This window comes from Magnolia sinica, chromosome 18, assembly GCF_029962835.1.
Source record: "Magnolia sinica isolate HGM2019 chromosome 18, MsV1, whole genome shotgun sequence".
Taxonomy (NCBI): Eukaryota; Viridiplantae; Streptophyta; class Magnoliopsida; order Magnoliales; family Magnoliaceae; genus Magnolia; species Magnolia sinica.
Genome location: NC_080590.1, coordinates 55,062,736 through 55,079,201, shown reverse-complemented (window position 1 = coordinate 55,079,201; position 16,466 = coordinate 55,062,736). Strand labels below are relative to the sequence as shown.

General features: G+C 39.6%; 1 protein-coding gene across 1 annotated transcript; it reads right to left on the bottom strand.

Annotated features, from left to right (window-relative positions):
- Window positions 1–6,785: 6,785 nt before the first annotated feature.
- On the bottom strand, window positions 6,786–15,620 carry LOC131233081 (probable glycosyltransferase At5g03795). Its single transcript, XM_058229683.1, has 3 exons — window positions 15,212–15,620; window positions 12,311–12,875; window positions 6,786–7,360 (listed from the first exon to the last, which is right to left on the bottom strand). The coding sequence occupies exons 1-3, from the start codon at window positions 15,570–15,572 to the stop codon at window positions 6,826–6,828; spliced, it is 1,461 nt and encodes a 486-aa protein (XP_058085666.1). The 5' UTR covers window positions 15,573–15,620; the 3' UTR covers window positions 6,786–6,825.
- Between the last annotated feature and the right edge of the window lie 846 nt (window positions 15,621–16,466).

Sequence of the window (16,466 nt, the reverse complement as noted above, 5' to 3'; positions counted from 1 at the left end):
CCTAGGTGAGATCCACAGTGTTTAGGTGGGATCCATACCCACACTTGTTAGTACACTGATTTGTGCATCTTATTTGTCAATCAAGTGAGTCCATGTGTCATGTAGTCGGTTAAGCCTTTCGGAGCTGAAGATTAAAGACACAAGAGGACATGAGCATCAACAAGTAAAGAACAGGTAAATCAAGTGCCTTGGTGACCCTAACCCTTGACCCAAAACAATCCTTTCAACCTCTAAATGATCCTTAACCTTATAGGTAAACTTGGTTGATCATCCATTAACCTTAAAAGCTTAATTGAAACATGATAATAAGGCTAGAAGATGTGCAAATCTGCTGTGAAATTATATGCCTAAAACAACAAACTTTTGAGAGCACCACTCGATGAAATTGGTAGGTAACTCAAATATGTCTAGCAAGATATGAATTTTTATCTGATTTTCTTAATGGAATCGAGGAACCTTCAATGACATCTAAGGGTCCCCTCGATCTCATCGAAGACTACTCAATGACATTGGGTAGCAGTGTATAAAATATCCAGCAACAATTTAACAGAAAACCCGATTTTCTCGATGCCATCAAAGCCACACTCGATGTCATCGATAGAGCCGTTACCTGTTCATTTTTTTTACAGTTAGAGCTCAAACTCCATATATAGGGCATTGGTTTCATGGGCATTTGGATCGGTTTTTGGTGCAATAAAAGCTAGGTGATTCCATGATTATATCCATCATTCCAAGCCTCTAAACCAATGAGTTCTAAGTCATCTTCTTTGATATTAACACTCTAATGAGGATTCCAACCTCCACCTTGAAGATGAGCTCGAACTTTACCATTTTATAGATATTAGACTTGAACCTATAGTCAAATCTTTGTCTAAATCCTCTAGAAGACCCGTATAGGTGAATCCCTTAAGATTACAATTTTCCATTGGTTGTAGGAGATGTAAGTGCACTCATTCATGCACTCTTGTTTGTCAATCATGTGAATCATTGTGTCAAGTAGTCTGGTGAGCCCTTGAAAAATGAAGACCAAAGATGCAATTGGAACAGAAGAATCAAGCAACACTCAAAGGGTAAAAAGATGTTCATATGCTCCTATCCTCAAAAGAAAACAAACCTATACCCTTTAGATGATCCTAAACCAAATAGAAAACCTCTATTGGATCATCCCTTGAGCCATAAAAGTTCATATTTTCTATCTCCTTACATTTGGCTTTAGAAGTTTAAAAGTTGCTGAAACAAAATAAAAAACAGCAAACTTAGGTCCAACCGATCATAGCTTCAATCCAACCGAAACAACCCAAAACACTCCAGCAAGTTTCAAAGTTAATTCGGTCCAACCAAGCTGTAATTCGATCCGACCGACAACAATCGAAGGCAATCTTGGTCTGACTGAAAGTGAACAAAACTGAACAGCAAGGTCTGGAGTTAATTCGGTCCAATCGAACTTAAATTTGGTCCGACTGAAAGTAACCAAAAGTGTCCAACAACCTGAGGACCTTATTCAGTCTAACTGAAGATTAATTCAGTCCGACCGACGATGGTTCGATCCAACCGAAGACTTCTCGGTATGACCGAAATATAGCCGATATAGATCCGTTGGTAATTTTTTCTTATAAATAAAGCATCCAGATCTTTGCAGAAATCATGGATTAAGGCATCCTAGAGTCCTTAGTGCATCCCAAGCTTAACTTAGTTATCCTAAACTCTATCCATATAAGATTCATGTTCTTATCATTGTGATTCCTTACCTTCATGAGCATTCAAAGCTCCTATTAGTGAAGAACATGATCTCAAGCCTTCACTAGAGTATTGAGATCAAACCTATTGGTATATTCTTAGTCTATATAATACTCTAGTGCATCCATCAGTTAAATCTCCTAGGAAATCCACTTGACATCAAGTCATAGGAGATTCAACCCACTCCCATTACCTTGTTTACCCTAAGAGGAGTATCATATGCAAGGAAATTGATTGTGAAGCTGAAACATCAGAACAACCACAACATCGTGATCGGGGGAGCATCTGGGAGCTGATTGAAGCTCAACAAAGCAGAGATCAAGCAACCTACGAGCTATAACAAGAAGGGCTCATCCACTTACAAGTAAGTACTAGAGTCAAAAGAGTCTGAAACCTCTTCCTTGTGTAGGATTTGGTTTCAGAGTTTATTTCGCAAACTCGCTAAGACCTTTTGTAGGCTTCTGACGGGAGAATACATATTGTTCCCTTGTGTAGGACTCAATACCTTGCGTAAGTATGTGTGATAGCCTTGTATAAGCTCGAATGAGTGTCTTGTGTAGACAATACCTTGTGTAGGTATGTGTGATAGCCTTGCACAGGCTTGAATGATTGTCTTGTGTAGACAATACCTTGTGTAGGTTGTAAAGGTTTGAGGTAAATCTGATTTAAAATCTTTTATAGTGAAATCCGGTACACTCTAGGAGAGAGTGCGTTCGTCGAGAGTGGAGTGGGCACATAGCCGAACCACTATACACGCTTGTGTTTGGGATTAACATTTGTACATTTGTTTAAATCATGCTTATATGTTTGAATGCTTAGTTATGTATGCATGATAAGATGAATGCTTAGGATCAATAAGCAACATATTCAATTCACACATGTTCACTGTACTATAGACTAGTTGTTTGATTGATATATCTTGAGAAGTCTATGAGATTGGATCCTCTATTGGCTTGGAAGCCTTTAGAGTTATAGTGCCTTACTTAGTTTAACTGGAGATTAGTTTAAGTTAGGCAACGAGGTTTTTTAAATTAGCATAATTATTGAAAAGTCCTATTCACCCCATCTAAGACCTTTGTCATACATTCATACTTAAAATATCAATGGTCTAAACTGCAATTTCAAGAGATTCACCCAACATCCTATCGCCTTGGTCACCTTAAAGGAGCATCATATACAAGATGGTTAATTTTGGAGCTGAAGCATTGACAACACATCGGCATCATGATTTAGGGAGCAAATGGGAGCTGATTGAAGCATAGGAGAGCATCGATCAAGCAACCCAAAAAGGTGATACAAAAGGGGCTCAATTCGACAAGTAAGTGGTAATGTACAAGAGTCAATGTATACTCCTTTCTTGTGTATGATTGAGTGTAAGAGTTTGAATTGCCAAACTTGACTAGGTTCTTGTGTAGGACCTTAGTTCCGTGTATGACTCAAATTAAATCCTTGTGTAGGCCACCGGACATGGGTGTGTACGTATTATTCTCTAAGGGAGCCATTGGAGGGAGTAAACGTAGGTCCTTAGATTAGAACCGAGGTTGTTGGTTAGTTGATAGAAAATCAATTCAAGTCTTTTACGGGAACCTCTGGTGGGAGTATACGTTAGTAGGTTCTTATGTAGGACCAAGGTTCGTGGCGAGACTATAGAAAACCACATAAAGTATCTTGCGGGAGTCGGTACCTATGTAGGATTGTAAAGGTTAGAGGTGAAACTGATTTAAAACCTTCGATAGTGAAATCTGGTACACTCATGTGTTAAGTGCATCCACTGGGATTGGAGTAGGTAAACCGAACTAATATATATGCTTGTGTTTAGGATTATCTTTGAACACTTGTTTAATTATACTTATGTGATGAATTGATGAATTATGTATACATGATTAGATGAATGCTAGAAGTTGATAGGTAACACATCCCACATACACATGTACACAATCATATATAGACTAGTTGCTTTATTAGCATATTATTTGTAGTCTATGTGATTGGATCCTCTATTGTCTTGGAAGCCTTAAAGTTAATTGCATTGGTTTAAGCAAGAAATTATATTTTAAAAGGAAAAAAAATCTATTTGGCCCTAATCACCCCCCTTCTAGGACATGACCATTATTCCTTAACTTTGTCAAGCTTTCGTACATAGCCCATGGGCCCACCACACATAATTTCAACACTCACATATTCATACACATTCACATCTTCATCCACATCCACATCTTCAATTCAACATTCACATTCACCTTCACATCCACATCTTCAATTCAATATTCACATTCACCTTCACACCCACACCCACACCAACGTTTGCATTTTGTCAATTTCAAGCCTATATCCGCATCAACATTTTCATCAATTCATATTTAACATTTACATCCACTTCATGCATTCCACATTCGCATCCACTTTTTTATTCATTCAATTTAGCATTCACATGCACATATTCATCCATTCTATTCAAAATTCACATCTTCTCTTATTCTTTCAAATAATATGATCTGTATATAAAAGGTGTTTGTGGATGTACAATGTAGATGCGAATATGCATATTCATGTGGAAGTGGATGTGTATGTTCATGTGGGTATGAATTTTGAATTATAGTGTGTACGTGTCAAAGTGCATGTGAATGTGGAAGTGGATGTGAATTTTGAATTGTATGAATGATAATACAAAGGTGGATGAGAATGTTGAATTGTGTGAATGCAAATGTCGAAGTGGATGTGGAAGTGCCCGTGAGTTGTGAATGTTAAATTGTATGAATGAAAATATGGGAGTGAATGTGATGTGGAAGTGATTAATAATGTTGAATTGTATGAATGTAGATGTGGAAGTGCTTGTGCATATGCATGTGGAAGTGGATGTGAATATGGATGTGCGCTTTGGAGTGGGTCTGAGGGGGGTGGATCCCCCCTGAGCAATATCGCTCTCACCTAGTGGGGTGGATCTCCCCTGAGCACTGTGAATCACACCTGGTGGTGTTGGCGTATAAAAATTAAGAAAAAAAAGGAAAAATTGAAGATCCATAGTTGTTTGTTGTGCGGCGTGCAACACAAGTATTGAAAGATCCATTGTGCGGCGCGCAATGAAAGTCTATGCGCAATACCAATGGACGCGCAATGCACATGTTCGCGCAATGATATATTGTGCTTGTTTATTGTGCGGATAGAAGGGTTCACACGTGTGGGAGGCTATAAATACCCTACCATCTTCTTCATTTGCATCGATCAAGAGGTTTTCGGAGAGCAGAAGAGAGAAGACTTCTCAATATTTGCCAAGGTACACCGAGTACCTATTGCACGGCGCACAATAAGTGACCCGCGCAACCAGAGAAGGATATCAATATGTTGTGCAGACAATAAATTCTAATGATGAATTTCATCTTGAAGACATCAAGAAGGATTCGATTTATGCTATGGAATTAAAGTTATTCAAGTCCGCCGGACTAATTAAAACAATGATTATCTGCACAACGACTTATGCGATCAGAAGATCATATTACGATCCGAAATGTTGTTGAAATAGATATCCAAATCTTATTCAGTTCTTGTATTCTGTTATGTATATTTTATCTTAAAATCAAGGGATAAAGAGGATGTAAACAAATTTGGAATAAATGAAATATATTGTAATGATTATTCTCTCTTCATCGTTCTTTGTTATTACTGAATAAGATAATCCCCAAACCAAATACCTTTCATTTCTTGTCGAAACACCTGGGAGTCTCAGGTGAGATCCAAATTGCTCAGGAGGGATCCACAATCGTCTTCATGAATTCAGATAGAACAAGCCGAGAGAGATGGTCAGCCATTACGTTCTCTACTCCTTTCTTATCTTAGATTTATAAGTCGAACTCTTGAAGTAAAAGGATCCATCGAGTTAACTTGTTGTCTCTTTTTTCTCAAGTGAGATTGGTGATATCATAATCGAATTTGTTGGTGTGGTTGAAAGAGATATCTGACAAAATTTTGGTAAGTTCCTTTTATAGGATATTGGAGGGAGTTGTTTCTAGTAATGGGACAAGTCTGTTGGCTTTTGTTAGTACCACAGATTGCCTTCAAAGGTGGCAGCTTTTGCATAGCTTGTAGGGTGCAGTAAGGTTCTTATGATCGATAATATCAGAAAAAGGAAAATGATTAATGTTTGGTTACGAGCTATCAAGATGACAAGTCGGTGGATCACATTTTTATCCACTGTGCTTTTGCGAGGCAGCTGTGGCAAAAGTTTTTCAACCTTTTTGGAGTATTATGGGTCTTGCCAAATTCCATCGGGCAGTTCTTCCTCTTGTGACAAGAAGGAATGCATTCGAATGGAGGTCGAAAAGTATGGAAACTTGCGATGTCGGCGGGTCTTTAGTTCCTATGGAGGGTAAGGAATAATAGGTGTCTCATAAATCATGCAGGGCGAGTAGAAGCAGTATTCAGATAGTGAAATGGCATGTTATAGAAAGGTCGAAGGTTGTAATTCGGTTTCGGAAAGTTGGGCTGAGCTTTAAGGAATCTGAGGTGGTTGTTTAGTTTTTCTGTCCTGCAGATTCTGGCCAAGGCCTTTTTCTCTATAAAATTTTCTCATCCTTAAACGGAAAAAATAAATAAATAAATAAAAAATAAAAACATTGAGTAGGCCTTCTTCATAAATTGAGTTTCTCTTGAGTTCTACAAAAAATAAACAAAACGCAATACCCACCATAAATAAATAAATAAATAGATAAATGATCTGAATAAAAAATACCATCCTGGATCCCAAGAATATGATGCATGATATCCTTAGTGTTTTCAGCTTTGTACATATGGGTTCCTTGGCTCGGTCATCCAACTGTTAATCCAATCATCCCACAGGTCATGCAAACTTGAGAAAATACAGCAGGTCCAGATCCAACAGTGAAATGATCTTGATGGACGATTAGGACCTTCCCATCTAGGAAGTTGTGTGGCATAGTCCATCTACAGTGATGCCAATCAGATCAACAGTGTGGATTGCTGAACCATGGACCCCACTTGTACAAACTAAAAACTCAATCCTATAATTAAACATATCCTTGGGTCAAGAACCATACAATCCTCCCCAAGATGGAGCAATAAATTGATCTTATGTCACATACATTTGGAAATATTTCTTCCAGGCCAATCAAAATCTGATGGCCCACTTATCAGAATTCTTACAGCACTTCGTCTTAGCCACAACTCATACATGACCATGTAGAATGCATCATAATCAACTGGAAATAGATGCCACTGGAAATGCTTCCGCACCTTTAAGACGTTCCTTTGTAACATTGCATAATCATCCGAGCTTACTCCATGGAGAATCCTCTTCAGCAGCACAATATCCAAGGTGGCAACGACTAGCGAGAAGCTCTTCCAATTCAAAATATCTGCAAATGGCAGATCATAGTGGTTGGCAATGATCACTGGGACGCACCCGTAGTACAAAGCATCGCCTATCCTTGCGGTGTTCACTTCGAAACCTTTGACATGAAGGCAGAACTTGCTGTGGAGGAGCTCGTCCGAGTAAGAAGTTGCAAGGCGGCCTGAATGGACAAAGATTTGGGAATCATGTTTCCAAGCTTGGAGAAGCTTCTCACGCACTGGGGAGTTGGCGGACCCCGCAAAGAAGGCTAGTTTCTTCCTGAAATTTTGGGCAGATAGAGATCAGCTAGAACATCAGAAAATTTATGGAAATAATTCAAGTATAAGATAACAAACATACTACATAGACGAAGTATAGGATCCTCATCCTAAGGCTCTGCACAGTATAGTTGTTAGGTTCTGAAAAGTAAGGCCCATGTTTCAGTGATCCAGACCATTTGTCCTGGTCAGCCCTGCCATGTGGATGGCCTATGCCCTGAAATCACCTCAATGGGGATGAATAATATAGCCTTTTAAGCTTTAGCCCGCAAGTAGGTGGTTAAGAGGAAAAGTGCAGCAAAATCACCCACATTCAAATGAGGAAGAAATCCAAAGAATGGTGGATAGATTATTGAGCATGGTACAATCCACAATAGGATGCAACAGATCAATGGTCTAGACTACTGAACCATGGGGCCCACTTGTCAAAACTGGCATCCCACGTAACGGTAACGATGGCCATAACAGGCACCACCGTTACCTTTATGATACGGATTGTAACAGTTGTTACGGCCCTCGTAACGGCAGTTACGGTCTCTCTTTTTTATTTAAAGAAAAAACTCAAAAGACCTGTATTTGCCCCATAACATTGAAAAAATAATAATCTGAAAAACCTGTATTTGACCCGTAACAGACCATTATGGGGTTGTTACGGCCTTTATAGGAGACGTAACGGGCCATTAACAGTGGTTACGTGTCATTTTTTTTTACATAACGGCTATTATGACCGTTATAACCCCGTAACAGGTAACAGTTGTGACTATTACCTTTACGCAGTATTCGAATTATCTCTGATATTATCTTTATCTCCAGCTCAGCAATACCGATAACACTGGTAGCGATACCGATAATGCTGGTAGTATCAGAAATTTCATGTATTAGCAATGTATCGCTAAGTATTGCCAACGTATCAATATCGCTAATGTAATCACCAAGATTTTCAACTATGTAAATTCTAGGTGTCACTTGTATTGCTAATGCATCAATATCGCCAATATTTTCGACTATGTAAATTCTAGGTAATGCTTGTATCATAAGTGTATCGATGATATTTCAATAACATTGCCAGCGTACTCATATCATCAAATTTTTTATTATTAGAAAATAAATTATTTCAATTTTTTTCATGGGCACATGGTTGTATGTAGTGTTCAATTTATCATTGATAATATTGATAAATCTCGATATTATCGATATTGCAACATGCGCAATATTAAGACCACAATTTTTCATTTCCTTTCCAATTGTTGATGATTTCTTGGTGAAATATCATGTATTGTTGATATTTTGCAATATCGATGGATGTTTGGATGGAAGGTTGGATGGTTAAATAGGCCGGATGGGATGGTTGGATTGATTTCTTACAACAACACATACTTTTAAGGCCTCATTAAATGGAAACTTGTTATATATGTATTCTTTTTGCAAATTATTTTTTATTATTATTTCTAAATATGCAAATATGTACATTTTAACATCTCCTGAAGTTTCGCTGAAAATTCCACAATTTTTCTCATGTTTCCCCGCATTTTTGGTTATCAGCGATATTATAGGCGATATCGATATTGTTTCCATATCCCTAGCCAGCAAAACTTACAGCAATACCGATACTTCGAACACTGCCTTTACGTAATGGCCTTTACGACACATCATGATTAGGGACCTTATATTCATTTTAACATGTTAAAATAAATGCACACGCGTGAATTTTATCGCATGAACAACTAGGCAATATGTACATATCCTGTGGTTTCAGTATCTACAAGTGGATGCCATTGTTGGGTGATTCAGACTGTCGATCCAACGCACCCACAGTGGATGGACCATGCCGCAAACACCGCCTCCATGGTGACAATGCCAACCCTTTGATTCGTGACCTGACCTGATATTGGATAGTCAAGAATAGGAATATTTTGACTATCCGCATTCACAAAAAGCAAGAAGGAGAATGGTTGTGTTGCTAGAATGTTTCGATCTGGGTGACTGTTGGGGCATGATCCATCCACAACAGGGCCCAAACGATATGGATCACTGAACCTAGGACCCCACCTAACATGCATGTCCTTGGGTTGATGGTCATTCCTCACAAACAAGATACAATAGGCTTACACACCATACAAGGTCGTGTACCACTCAACTCTCCTATTAGCCATATTGCCAGCCTAAAACATAGATGCTCTTACACTGCTTACCTAGGTCCAATGCCTTCTACCGATGGCAAGGTGAGGACTATGGTTCTTGTGAGTGGCAATCTCATCTGTTATGGTTATGCAATACGATCGTAATTATTGATGATTTGATGATGACTGTAATCAGAGAACAGGTACATATAATCCAAGAATCAAAAAGACAAAGTGTAACAGACATTAAAAATTTTTTGAGTACCCAGAAATAGTAGTTTTTGGTATCTGAAAACTCAATATTCAAAAAGCCTGTTTAGTTGATTTAGTTGATCGGAACTATACTTAGCAGGACTCGTAAATGGGTGAAATGATGCAAGAAACAGATGTGAAATGTCTCATTTTTGACAGCTGGGTGTGGTAGTTACCTAGGGCCGAATGTGGAAAACAGGGAAGATGGAGGCATTGGTGTTTTTGCAAGGGAAATAGGTTGCCAGTAACTACGACCGAGACTGGTGTGTGTTTAAGTCGAACGGTTTTTTTGTTATATAAAACTTAATGGGTGCTAAAAGCCTCAATCAAATACTCGAATACCTCTGACCTGAGTACTCGGAAAAACTTGACATATTACTGGAAAGAAAAAACTCAAATTTAGATTAAAGTTTTGTTAACTAGAGGTACCAAATACAGAATACCAGCACGTTGCAAGTCCATTAGGATTGAAGCCCCTCACATTGTTAACTAGGGCTGCATTCTATTTGAGGCTATCGAGCCAACGGTTTCAAAATTTCTCAAATGAAAATTGGGGCAAAATCACAAATAGAAGAGATTTGACCATTGATCTGAAAATAAACTTAGAAGTGGCAATACACTAGGTGAACTGCAAAACTGTCATCTTGGCAGCAAGCTATTAAAAAAAAAGTTATGTAACAGCCATAATGGCCATTACATAATGGTAACGGTGGGACCCATTACACCATAAAGGGCCAAATTCATTTTTTTTTCCCCTTTAGAACAAAATATTCAATTGTTACAGGGCCATTACAGCTATTAACAGCCCGTATCATAATGGTCATATGGCCAGCTGTTACAATTACTGAATATCTTGCTTGGGAGCCATAGGGTCACACCTTGACAAGGAAGCATCAGAGTTTCAGTGCTTCCGGCTCTAGCTAATGAACGGAACATAAAAGTCAAAAGAGAGCAATCAAAGGTAAGTAATGTTGTTGCATTCACCAGCTTAATTTTCAAGGTAATGTCCTACATATCATCCTTAAACATTTATGCAGACTGGCCACCTAAGCCGATCCTCTCTAGTTCATCATTATATCTTATGTGGACACCATAATCAGCATGCGGATGAAGATGGAAGATAGATCTACAATTGAGATAGCCATAATACAAATTTGGGTAATGCAAGTAGAACAATCTAAACAGGACACTGCAAGCCGCTACACTATGTTGGCGATCTATCCACCCAAGCCAAGTTTTGGAGCAAAAGCACACGATTCATGAAACCAACTCGTCACTTCATTCTTCATTGGTTTTTGCATGGACTTTAGAAGGTAGCTTGGGTGGGAAATTTTTGTGCAACAATATTGAAAGATTTCAACTTAAATTGAATAAACTGAAAATACTTACCATTCAAAGCTCCAAAAATTCATGAACGTTGGCACAAGATTGAATAAAAAGGCCAAATAGGAGAGCATGGAAGTAAATTCCAGCAGTCTTGTAGTTTATTCAGCTAGAAAGAAAGGACAAAAGCAACTAATGCTAGAGCAACTCTGAAACATGACTCAGAAAAGCTTTATTCAATCAAATCTTCATGTTTAAATTCATAATTCCCCTTGCAGCCAGATAACGATGAATGGCGATCTGCCAAAGCTCGGTGAGGTGGGTTCGAAAGACACAGAGTTGATGAGGAGGCCAGCTAGGCATGATTCTTTCAATTCCGCATATTTACAAAGAAATCAACAACTCTAAAACCCAACTATCTAAGTCTAAAATGCTCCTTACTCAACTTATCATATGAGGACTTTCTGAAACCCATTGCACCTCAAAGATAGAGTTAGATTGGTGTAAAACTTGCCCACAACTAAAACTTTCCTGATATCAACCAAATCCAAATTGGAAATAAGTAAAAACAATCTTTTACCAATAAAACAAAGGACTTTTATGGTAATTAGCTAACTAAGCTATATCTTAGGAACCAACTTCGATTTATTTTTATTTTTTTATGGGTAGAAACTAACTTTGATTGGACGAATTAGTTTTTAACTCTAGGACCCACATGGAACCTTTTCTAAATCATGGACTAAACAGTTTGACTCTTGGTGGACTCTGCATGATGACATAATTAACAAAACCCTATTTTTCATCATAATGCTATACCCTATTGGTCATCATCATCATCATGGTCTAAGTCCTATCCCAATTAATTGGGTTCAGACATGAATCCTATCCCATCATTCTGCTCTATCAAGGGCCAAAATTTCTTCAATAATAGGGCTAACTTCTTCAGTACTTGCCTGAATCACGTAATCTTGGACCCGTTGGAAAGATAACTTGATAGGTTATCCAAATGGTACCAATTATCCATCCGAATGTTATTTGGCCCACGAAAAGTGGCCTACAAAATAAGTGACGAAAATGCTCTTGTATCAAGATTCCAGTTTCGAAACATTCATATGAGAAGGCATAAAAACTATCTCAGTATCTCGTGAAACTGATAGATCTTCCAACATTACTTGGATAGATCCTTATTAGGAAACAAGATGGCTGCTGCAGAAAAGAGCTCATATCTGATGTAGCAACCTCAGGAGTAAGTTTACCTTTTTGATGAAGCAACCTCAGGAGGATTTCCTTGCCGTGGCCAAATTTGCGGCAAAGATGCGTCCTTGTGTGCCACATATCCAGATAAGAAATAACTTGATGAGCACACAACTTGTATAGCATTTAACTTCACTTCTGCTGCCTTTTCCATCGCCGACCTTCCAGCGGAATGACAAGCAACATAAAAATGGTCAGCCCCGCCACTTCTGTTCCAGTACGGGTAGTTTTGACTGATGTTGGAAATGTACATTCGAATAAAATCTTGGATTCCACCAACATCGACCCTGGGGTCATGCCTCAACCTTGCAATTGAGAAAGGTAAGAAGAAGAGATCTGCTTCTGAAGGATCCTTTGTGATGAAATGACTTTGCATAAGAACTTTTTTGAAGTAGCTTTCACTGGCGTAGTTGCCACCTGGTTCGAAATCCACTGGCAAAAGTGCATGTGCAAAGGGATCATCTTTCCTATGTGGGTAAACATAAATCTTCAAGCTTCTATTCATCTCCTTATAGTCTTCCAGAAAGAGATCTTTGTCATGAAAGACCTCACTATTAACAATGTCTCCTGCACATCAACAGAGAGAAACTGTCTACATAAGTACGATATATGACAACTCAATGGTCTGTAGCTTTCATTAGGGATGCATCTTGGATTTGGGTCAACCAGAACTGGATTGACCTAACCAAAGTTCGGGTTGGTTGTCCAGGTCCTTGGGTTGGGTTTGGCTTGTAAAAACACCAACCCAATTCTGAATTCAGGTTGGGTTCAAGTTGAGCAAATTCTAGTCAGGTCGGGAGTAATCACATATATTGGGTTTGGTCGAGGTCAAGTCAGGTCGGGTTGAGTATCGAGGACTTCAGGTTGGGCACCTCGTGTTGGAATTCGGGTCAGGTTGCATGTTGGGTCCTCTTCATGTCAGGTTGGGCTCAGGTTGACCCTCAACCTGACCAAGCCTGCTCAAGTTGCACCCCTAGTTTTCACGTCACCTTTAAATCTTACACAATTGAAAGTGACTAAAAACATGAACAATGAGAATCCTTTTGGAAGAATGAATAGATGAAAGCGAATAATTAGTGGTTGTTTCGATTTGGGCAAAGTGGTGTCGCGACAAGCAGTCAGAGCAACCATACGTGTCCATGGTTTGTTAACCCTCTTGTATTACCCAAGAACCAATGCACTTTCGGAGTAGTCATGGATACATGATCATCAGAGCATGGATTGAGTTTCTCTAATGGAGAGGTGGAACTACTTGTCAGTGACACTTTACAGTTTCGGTGCACATGAGGATTACCCTTATCCAGAAATGCACAACGCGTGTGATCGTCCAAGTTCAAACATCCCACATCTGCATGGAAAGGTGGAACTACTTGTCAATGATACTTCATGGTCTCAGTGTATATGAGGATCACCCTTATCCATGCATATGCATGACATGTTGCAATGTCCCATGTGTGTGACCTCAAAGTTCGAGCATCCCACATTAGCATATGTGCCACCAACCAATCTTTAACTTCCCCATTTGCCAATATCCATCCAGTCCATATTCCAGGGTGTTTGACAAATAAGGGGCAGAACAAGTAGTCAGCAGCAAGCCAGCAACATGTCCATGACCAGCTAGCCCTCAAAGGATGCCATGGATGCTAGTTGCGACCCAACTTTTCCCAAATCCAAACAGTCTCTTAGAGTTTCTTAAGGGCCATCTTTGCATGAGTAAAGAACCTCAATATCTGAGAAAAGTCATAAAGAAATGGAAGGGCCCATGATTCAATGACCCAAACCATTTGTATGTTGGGCCTCACTGTGAATTAAAGTGCATCCATCTCAACCTAATAAGATTCAACTAAAAGACCCTCCATCCATCATCATCATCATAATATAAGTCTTACGCCAATTAATTGGGATCAGCTACATGAACCATGTTCCGCCATTCCACTCTATCAAGTGCCATACCGTCATCCCAACCTAATTCCAATCATGTCCTTCTTTGGAAAATGCTATGTTTATCCTACATGGAATTAAACCTCTCTAGAAGAGATCCGTCATGTATGCATTCTACACATGTTACACATACTAAATCCAAACCATTCAAACTGCGGACCACACTGCAGATGGGGCATAGCCCCAAAACGCAGAGACCATGCAATTCCAACCCTCAAGCAAGGGACATTGGCTTGCTCGGTTTTGACCGTAGGCCCTTTTCTCTTTTTTACCCATTTTTCATGGACAACCATAGCATGGAAAGAATAGTCTGATGAGTGTGACTCTATTGGAAATGCCCTGTTGCTAGCATGGACCATGATTTTGACAGTTTGGACAGATAATTTACAATGTTAATTGCCTGTGCCCCGTAGGAAATTCATGTATCCCACCACGATGGCCAAGTGACATCCACTCCGTCCATCAGTTTTGCGAGCTCAGGATAGACCACGAGTCCAAAATGAGCCAGATCCAAAATTCAAGTAAGGCACACCACAGGAAAGAGTGAGGATTGAACACCCACCATTGAAACATGTGTTGCCACAGAAGTTTTGGATCAGGCTCATATTTGTCTTTCAGTTCATCCCAGTGGGAATAACGTTATGAACGGTTTCGATGGCATATAAACGCCCTGGGAAGGTTTCAACGGTGGGCGTTTCCATCCCCACCATTTCCTATCATATGGCCTAGTTGAGTTTTGGATCTACCTCATGTTGGGGCTCATCTCCTAATGTGAACTGGAGAAACTGATGGACGGACTGGATTACTAAAGGAGATCACGGTGGGCCCCACACAGATTCTGCAAGTGGCATAGTGATGTCGGAGAATTTATTCCCATACTAGTACAACCTTTTGACTGAAAATTCCAGACAAACTCCAAAACCAAACAAAACCCATGAACACAAAATGAAAAAGACACATACCATTTGAATTGATATCGCCTCCTTTCCCATCAAACCGACGGTCCTCAGCTCCTACAGAGCCATTGGCGGATAACTGTTCCACTTTCGGGGCTCCGGCCTCGTGGGTCCTGCTAGGATTGATTCTAGAAGGGGTCTGAAGTGTAGATTTGAGGTTTGAGTTAGTTGGGGGAGGGAATTGAAAATACTCGAGTGGTGAGATGAGGAGAGGGGATGGGTAGAGATTGGAGGTGAGAGAGATGTAGAAGAGGATAGAGAGAGAGGTAATGAGAGCTAAGGTTGTGGGTACGATGGAGAAGCTTAGAAAGGAGTTTGAGAGGCGAGGACGAGAGGAAAGAGAAAGGAGAAAGGAAGATGAAGACATGGAGAGGGGGAGAGGGAGGAGAGAGAGAGAGAGACGGGGTGTTGGTTTTTCCTTTTCTTTGATTTCATCAACGACCAAAAGAGTCGGACGCGGATTAGCTACTGACGGCTTCAGTAGCGAGTTTCCCTTCAGTGACGTCACCGAGTTCTGTGGCCCCGACATGATGTATGTGTTGTATCCAAGCCGTCCATCCATTTGGAGATATAATTTTAGGGCATGATACAAAGAATGAGACAGATTCAAATCCCAAATGGACCCCACCATAGTAAACAGTGGGCACAATGACACCTACCGTTGAAACCTTCATAAGTGCCACCGTGGTGTTTATTTAAGATCTAAAATGTGACATGGACGGAGGGAAAGCAAAAATATCAGTTTGATCGAAAAGTTCTCCGGCCCATAAAAAAAATTTTAATGATAGGTGTTTAATCTCCATTATTATTATTATTATTGTTATTATTATTATTATTATTATTATTATTCTTATTTTTTCTTATGGGTCTACTTGAGCTGTAAATCTTTTTAATTTTTGCTATGTCCTAAAATAATTTCTCCAAATGGATGGTCAGTGTGGAAGTAACACCCAGAACTTAATGACGTCACTTCAATGGCAAGATTTGCTACTAACGATGTCAGTGGCTAATCCAAAGAAGTCTTCCTTGCGGTCAACGGCGGGTTGGAATCCCCTGCAACAAACGCGACGAAAAAGGGTCCAAACCCACGTCGCTGGATCTGGGTCGCAGCTAAGTCACGCGATGTGGGTGAAACCCTGTCAGTGAGGCCTATCTCGATCTATGCGTTGCATATCTAGACTGTCCATCCCTTTTTTAAACTTATTTTAGTGTATGGTTCCAAAAATGAAACAGATACAAATCTTAGGTAGACCACGCCACA